At 34.9% G+C, this 8,734-nt stretch overlaps 1 protein-coding gene across 1 annotated transcript; it reads right to left on the reverse strand.

The window, feature by feature from the left end:
• Positions 1 to 279: 279 nt before the first annotated feature.
• On the reverse strand, positions 280 to 7,816 carry LOC102805704 (mpv17-like protein). Its single transcript, XM_006811768.3, has 4 exons — positions 7,191 to 7,816; positions 4,574 to 4,674; positions 3,182 to 3,280; positions 280 to 2,613 (listed from the first exon to the last, which is right to left on the reverse strand). The coding sequence occupies exons 1-4, from the start codon at positions 7,492 to 7,494 to the stop codon at positions 2,494 to 2,496; spliced, it is 624 nt and encodes a 207-aa protein (XP_006811831.2). The 5' UTR covers positions 7,495 to 7,816; the 3' UTR covers positions 280 to 2,493.
• Between the last annotated feature and the right edge of the window lie 918 nt (positions 7,817 to 8,734).

An 8,734-nucleotide genomic window follows, 5' to 3' on the forward strand; every position in this document is an offset into this window, starting at 1 on the left:
TACAGGTCATTCGATTGGGAAAATAATCACCAACATACAATCAGCTGGCAGCTAATATACAACCAGGTGCTGGGAATATCCTTAGTTACAGAGTTAGACTACCGGTAAGTTTGATGTACTCAAGCAGTTGAAAGTCTGATATTGCCGGTACTACACTGGTACTGAAATATCAGAAAAGTTTACCCAACTAAGTAATAGCTCTTTTAAAATTTTTGTGGTTTTCCCTAAAATCCCATTCGACTTGGGGTACTCGGCTTCAAAAATTATTGCAAATGACAATTTTAGTTCACCATGTGCCATTTATTGAAAATATAACATCTCTGGAGGAAATAAAAATCCAAAATTTTCCCTGATCATTAAAAAACAGTTTAAAATACTTTTTTCTAATTGGTGGATGCATACAAGTCCTAACGTGACCCTACTCCATGATACAAATTACAATTGTAGTGTGAAACCTATATCTTAAATTACATTAGATTCTTCAAACAAAGATACACAGCACCTGTGCTAGGCATATAAAACGCAAATGACTGCACTCATTCATACTAATGTATACATCTTTCACTTCTCAAGTCGAGTTTCATAAATTTTCCTGGTTGTCAAAATAGGATTTCTTTGACCAACCCAAGCACAGCCCTTCAAGGGAAAAAAGACGCATGATGTTCTCACATGGCCAGCAGACTCAAAGATTGCAGCCCTTGTCAGTAACGTTTACAATTAAAAGACCTAAGACATTTTGTGCAAGTGAGAACACTGAATAAATTTGGAAATACTTTGTGATAAGAAGATTTTGTCACACGCAACGTAATATTACCGTAATTGGTATAGTACAGGTGTGATGGTTCAAATACCAAAATGGCAACAGTAACAGAAAGACTTCCCTGGCGGCGATGATAACATACAAACACGGAGCCAACAGATGAGGTTTCAACTGGTACTGGTATTATTATACTCTGCAAACATCAAGTACAATAATGTGTTAAAACTCCACTACTCCAATAACTAGATACTTAAACTTCAATACAATTCAACGAGATCTCCGATCTGAACTCAGTGCTGAACAACTCCCCTATATATACCCCCACTGTCTATAAATAGACCATTACATCAGCATACATAATGAGTCTGGAACTTACTACAAATTTCTAGAATGTTCCATTACCTTCTATTGCCTCCTACAGTGTTCTATTACCTATTCAATCATTTTCTAAAAATATAGAATATTCCACCCAGACACAGTACGGTTCTAGAACATTCTCAGTGACACATAAGTGGTAAATAAGTCGAATGCGACAGATTTATTCCCTCATGTTATTTTATGATACTTTGATAAAGGGTTTTATATTGACTATTGAATAGCAGCACAGTAGATAACACATGCAGCCATATAAAAACAGCATGTGTATAATAAATTCCATCTCGTGTGCATATATTCAAACAAAAAGTTTTATCAGAGTATGTACAACTACGTAATAGGTGATTTTCCGCTCAGTGTGAAATATTACATAAATGTGCAGCCCGATCGTCTGATGCAAAAATCGATCGATTTGATATTGAACTTAAATTTCTTTTTTTATATAGCCTAATGTTGAAATGCTGATATTTCAAAAGAAACAAATTGTGTTGGTATACCCTTACTTCATCCAAATTGACCATCATCAAAAGTGTACAACACATTATTAAGCGGCAAAATGTGCCAAAAATAATTTTGTTTTGACACTACTACCAAGTTATGACCTTTTGTTTGTCCTGTTTTTGCATTCAATTTCATGCATAATGTTGGCATGCACTGGACAGAAAATGGTCTATTAACACTTAATATTCTCCATAACAATTGCAAGCATATTGCACTTAACTTTTAAAGATTCAGGTTGAACCAAATTCTAATTTATTGGTTAACTATAAACAATTAAGCGCATGGTCGAAAATGTCGCTGTTTTATCCTATCATCACATGGAATGTCAGATTGTTAATATTGCACTCAATGCACACTGAAGATGAATGTATGTACATGCTGTATCAGAAACACCCACAAACTTAGAGGGCAGTGGTCGTCGTGCCACACATGTGCAAAATTTATGTTGATAAACACTGATTTTTCTACAATCCAATGTGCGCTCTTCTAATGGAAATCGTGAGTATGAGTTTTTGATCTAGACATTATATATGCTAATTAGTCTGATGTCTCCTTCAATACCCTCCAATCACCAAAGAAATTATCCTGTTAAAGCTTGGTAACATTTCAGTTTGTACTTGTCGGTCACCATCTTTGTTCATATACATCACAATGTATGTGTGGTGCAAAGACCACAGCCCTTTAAAAAGATGTGCAAATGGAGTAGTTGCTCATCTATACAATTTTTTTGAAAAAATTAGTATATTAATTTTTTCTATAATCGTATAATAAAAAATCTCACGGTTTATATTTACAAATGTACATTCCCTGAATTTGAAGTGGAAACTATAAATCTCAAATTTGTATTGACCTAAATTCTAAATTGTAGGTTCTTGTTTCAGAGCACTGCATTTATTTGGTATAAGTATTCTTTCAGCATCAACAGAACTCAGTTTTGTTGAGCTTCCCAATGGTTTCAAATCTGTCCTGTGCATATTCTGCAAACAAAGAAGAGAAAATTGGGTCACCATATGATCGTATTGCAATTGTGTCTTCGATGCATTGGTTTGAAAATTAATAATAAGTGGCCTTCATTTTCAAGGACAATTTGAAGTTAGTTACAACAGGGAGCTGTAATGAGTCTCATTACAGCTCCCTGGTTGCAAGCAGTTGAGAGTTCTCTTTAAAATATTATGGTATGTGATACTCCTTTCAGTAAAAATACAGCGAATGAGCTATAATATGTAGTCCAGATGTGAAGCTCTCTACAAGTTTTGGAAATGCTTCAAGATTCCGAAGTTGACCACTTGAAATGAGAAAAGGGGGATGTACAAGGGGAAATAAAACTATACTTCAAAATAAAATGATACATTTGATGAAACCACAATATAATCCTGTTAATCCATGTGAAAGAAACAATTTATTTCTATTCTTAGAGAATATAATCATCTACCCCTTAATCTATGAGAGTTTTCTGACATGTTTCCCCTAGAGAAAATAAGTTTCAAAGTTTTGTCATCCAATATTAGAGCAAACTATTTCTTCAATAATTACTTTTTGACTTACAAAGGTTTTCATGTAGCAGAGAAAATTTGCCCATGCGAATCCAGTGATAGCAATGGCGGCTGGTCTGTAGTGTGGTGGTACCAATCTGAATGTAATGAACTGAAATACAAAAAGTCAATATAAATCTATCATTAATTTTAACCACAAATCCACATGTATTTGTATTTTTTTCAAAAATTTCAATGAAGATCTGTGTGAAATACTGATACTTCAGTACGTCGCCTTTGATATGAATGCTTGATGTGTAGTTTTCAGAAACTGAAAACGACTATTAAAACAATCGACCTTGCGGCTGAAAGAGCTCAGCTTTAACATCACGCCACCCTACGTTTCCAACTTACAGTTAACAATTACAGCAGAGCTCTTTTGGCTGCAAGGTGGCTACCTTGAAATACCCTTGGTGTGATATTAATGATGGCTGGGGGGGGTGTCTTTCTGACATGCGATGTTACACAACTTCGCTACACACACAATGAACATGTGACCTTGTAAAGACCTTCGCCCAACGGGCAAAATTTGAAAGGTAAACAAAACCCGTAACTCAAAGTTTGGTTAACTATTATTTAAAGTTTGAATTAATGAATCTGGGCGTTTAACAAAAAAACAAAATGTATGTTGCCCATAACTCAAAGTTCTGTTAACTATTAATTGATCACCGAGTTACAATTTGGGCATGGTTTAACAAAAGCGTGGTTCAAAAATATGGGTGTGGTAATTTCTGTAACTCAATGTTTTCGTAACTCAATGTTCGTAACTCAATGTTCGTAACTCAATGTTCGTAACTCAATGTTTTCGTAACTCAATGTTCGTAACTCGATGTTTTCAACTCAATGTTCGTAACTCAATGTTCGTAACTCAATGTTCGTAACTCAATGTTCGTAACTCAATGTTCGTAACTCGATGTTCGTAACTCGATGTTCGTAACTCGATGTTCGTAACTCGATGTTCGTAACTCGATGTTCGTAACTCAATGTTCGTAACTCAATGTTCGTAACTCAATGTTCGTAACTCAATGTTCGTAACTCAATGTTCGTAACTCTATGTTCGTAACTCTATGTTCGTAACTCGATGTTCGTAACTCGATGTTCGTAACTCGATGTTCGTAACTCAATGTTCGTAACTCAATGTTCGTAACTCAATGTTCGTAACTCGATGTCCATAACTCGATGTCCATAACTCAAACAATTCAGCATCTCCTGCAATGTTGAAATAGCTGCATTTGCTGGTTTCCCTGGTTATTGGCGTTCTGAAGAGCTATCAAACATTTGCATGGTGAAATCCCCCCCCCCCCTACACAGACACAATCTTAATATTTGTACACTAGAGTGCACAAGATTCTTAGGTTGCGACGGAACTCAAAATCTGTTTATTCTTGATATACAAAGTACTCACCATTGCAACTGGCCAAATCACCCAACTGGCAGCGTAAGTGGTTCCAAATTTTTCTCTGACTTCTTCAAATAAATCATGTTTACCTTCCAGTAGATTAATTCCTGGAAAATGATGTACACATGCAATTACATATATTTCAATATTATTCAATCAGCCAATAGAAACCACTTGTTTCAGTTTGAATTGTAACTTTTATAAATAAATTTATAAAATACAACTGGAAACTAAACTTGGCAAATAAAACATGTGATACATAAGTTGACTTCTATCATGTGATAAATAGACTGTGTTTCTGGCAACTATGATATTAGAGACCAAATATTGTCTACTACTAGTACACACAAAGACAGAAATTTGTTTTCACCATCTTGAATTTTGCAAAGGATTATGGGTTGAAATTTGGGGGGATATTTTATTTTTTTTCATACAGCGCTGTGCTAACTGTGAAATATGATGGAAACACATTTCTGTCAGTATATATTAGTTTGTTTTTAGCTTTCTATTCATTCTTTACATTAATTTATTTTTTACATCTCCAAAGCCAATTGAACTGGGCACTTCTTGGATCACATAGTAATTTATTACCAGTACTATCTATCTGCTAATGCTTGTAACAACATCCCAATTTGTTAACAACACTTTTAGGTGCCCAAAGTCATGTTAATGTTATGAAAGTTATTTTTGATTTTTAAAACTGGCATTTACAAGATGCTATTACATATCATCAAAAAACAAAAATATAATTTACATTATGAACAAGTATGAACATGGAAGGTGGAACGACATTGACTTATTTTTATAAACTTGCCAATGTACGCAACACTGAAATTCATGAGTATTTTGTAATGTGCCAACATCACATACATTTATTATTTTATATACCATAATTTTGTCCACAATTTCACATAATTAATACTACATAGTATATATTGGGGACATTAGTTTCTGACATAGTTTTGACTACCGGTATGCATTCACACTTTGTAAACCTGATCCCCTATATACCGATACTACCGGGGTATCACCATAAAATGTTGAGATTGTAGATTGGTAATAGGAGAAATTAACTGCAGAATATGAATTTAACTTAGATTTATAATCAATAGACAAGAGTCATGTTAATGCTACACAAAATACGGGCGAAGATTCAAGCTAATCATGTTTGTTTGTATATCGCATATACCCAATTGTGTTCACGCATGGAAGCTCCATGATGGGAGGAAACTGGTTAGCATGAACAAAGGAACACCCAAACTTGTTAAGAATCTTCAGTCTGTTTAACTCCATTTTTTCTCGAGAACAATATCTCTGGATGTGCTCACATTGAATTTTATGTCAGAAATAAAAACATTAGTAAATCTTTCAAATGGACATTGAATATAATGGCATTTTAGGCGTCTGAGCTAAACCTTTTCACACACATTGTTGGCCTGTGCTAAGGGTCGTAACTGGATCGTAAAAATGAGTCAGCATTCACACACATTTTCTTAGCAGGCTAACGTTTTGACCACTTAGCTTGTGCTAAAGAGTTGTTCATGAACTACTGTAAAATACTTTATTTTCGCTTGAAATTAATTTTGCTATTTTCACTGAAGGACTGATTCAGTGAAAATAAATTCCAGCGAATATACCTTTTTTTCTATATTTTACATTCAACTCATTGAAAATAAATTCCATATAAACACCCTAAAAGTCTTTTCAGCAAAAATTAATTCTAGGTAAAATAGTATTTTACAGTATTCATTGAGGTAAAAGGCTTTATTTCTTTACGGTAACATACCGGTAAGTTAAATTTTAGGTATGTTTGTCAAAGGAATAAGAAATGTGTGAAAACAATGAAAGGGCAAGACATTTACTTTCAATATACCAAACCATTTTAAAAATAATTAAAAAAAAAAAATATTTTTTATACATTTTATATGTTGAGCTTTTTCTGGGACTGATGTTTCACAAATGTACAAAATTGAAATGCAACTTTAAATTACCAAAATTTTCCCCAAAGAGAGTCGTACACTCAATGCCCATGTAATGTGTTTTAGATGCAAGTATGAAATTACAAAACTTGTTGCCTATTTGTGATGTAAATTTTGCTTATATAATATACCGTTAAATTTTTGCAGATAAATCTACTCTAGACGTGATTTTAAAAATAGGTGCGCTTATAAAACTTACATAAATGTGTTTTGTCTATGTACCAATTTTGAATGAAAATTTGAGAATGTACAAACAAATCATTTTTTTTTTATTGTTTACCAAATATATTTTAATTAGCTTTATTTAATGTTTGTTGTGATTAAGAGAAATCGTTGGTATTTTGTATTTCCAAAAATAGGTCATTAAATCATGAAGGTAAAAATGATTTAAATATATCAACGCAATATGCTTTGCCCAAGAGTTATAAAAAAAAATATCTCATTTGAAAGAGAGGAGAGGAGCTAAGAGAGGAGTTTTTTTCTTCAGTTTTTTAACAGTATACATACAGATTTGGCTAGATTTGTTTTCAGCCTGGTGAAAGAATTTCTCAACCCAAATCTCCCTAACCTAATCAGTTTCTATCGCCGGATTGGCAATCTGTCGACGAAAGGTTCACGTTGCGCGACGTGTCTTGTTTACTTACCTACGTAAAATGCTGAAGTCAACACTGGGTTGATTGTTACTTGTCCGATCAACACCTTCTTTATAATAGTTTTCATCGACGTGCCTGGTAGAACTCTCTCGATGAAGTGCACCCATATATGGTTCACAGGACCGTGGCAGGAAAACCCATATATAGCGAATCTGCCAATTCGAGCAGAATCATAGTGTTCTTTTTTCAAAATTGTCTCTTGCGAAATTTCAGACGCGCCAAAAATAGCACTGAAAAAGACAGAATTGCGTAAGATGTGACTGCGGAAAATTGTCCGCACGATAGAAGAAGCCATGCGAACCCGGAAGTCACAGTCAAGAGCTCGACCCACTGTTTGATACGGTGGCCCATATATACAATCGGCGAAGAATGACCAAATTTCGGCGATCAATGACGCATTGCGACGATCAATAACCAATTACGACGATCAATGACGCATTGCGGCGAACAATAACCAAATTGCGGCGATCAATGACGCATTGCGACGATCAATAACGCATTGCGACGATCAATAAAGCATTGCGACGATCAGTAACGCATTGCGACGATCAATAACCAATTTCAGCGATCAATAACGCATTGCGACGATCAATAACGCATTGCGACGACCAATGACGAACTACAGCTTGTGTAAGTAATGTTAGTAAAGAGCGCCGTCTATGGTGACATTGACGCGACGAACAGTGATCACGTGGTGAGGGCGTTTATGCGCCAATTGTACTCTCCGTGCCATTTCGTCGACTTTACTTTGACGATTGATCCATGCTTGATTCTGGTCTATTTATCCCCAGGATAATCGAAGATTTTTGTAGGTAAGTGCAGTCATACCATATTCTTTATTATGATTTATCTTCTAATAGTAATTCATATGTTATCGTAAGCACTGAAACAGCGTCTTTATGATGTGACCTTAATTCGCGAATGATTATGTGTGAGGTTATTTGAACTAAAAATCGCCCCTGACAGTGAAAGAGATTATGCTTTGCTTCTACTGTTATCAGATGATGATGAGAATCTATATTTTTCATATGTAATTTGGAATTATTTTGAGTGATGACTCAAGGAAGACAGTGATATTAGGGTCTCATACTTTGTGACAGATTTGGTGTCATTCCCGGTGATTTATAAGTGTATTGACTTATTCAACGTTAAACCTGTGTATTATATCGTGGTGAGTATGCTGCATGATGCATGTCTGAAGAACAGAGAGGCGAGTGGCTGCCTATCGGTATATTTAATTTATTTGTTGATGCATTTAAACAATAATTATGAAAATTAGCATCTTCTTATCATTTTACTGTTATTTGGCAGACATGGTATTTTTATATAAAGTGAGACACCAGTATCAGCGAAGAGCAGATGATAAGCTGGCATTGGAAGTTGGTGACATTGTGAAGGTTCAAGGGCTTCCATGGAAGTTTAGGGGGATGCCGGAAAATCCAAGAGGATGGTTAACTGGGGTTAACCAAACTTCTAAAGAAGAGGGTTCATTCCCTAGTAATTTTGTGGACTTTATGGGCCAAAATACTTCCCCT

This window comes from Saccoglossus kowalevskii, chromosome 8, assembly GCF_978046115.1.
Source record: "Saccoglossus kowalevskii chromosome 8, keSacKowa6.1, whole genome shotgun sequence".
In the NCBI taxonomy this organism is placed as follows: Eukaryota; Metazoa; Hemichordata; class Enteropneusta; family Harrimaniidae; genus Saccoglossus; species Saccoglossus kowalevskii.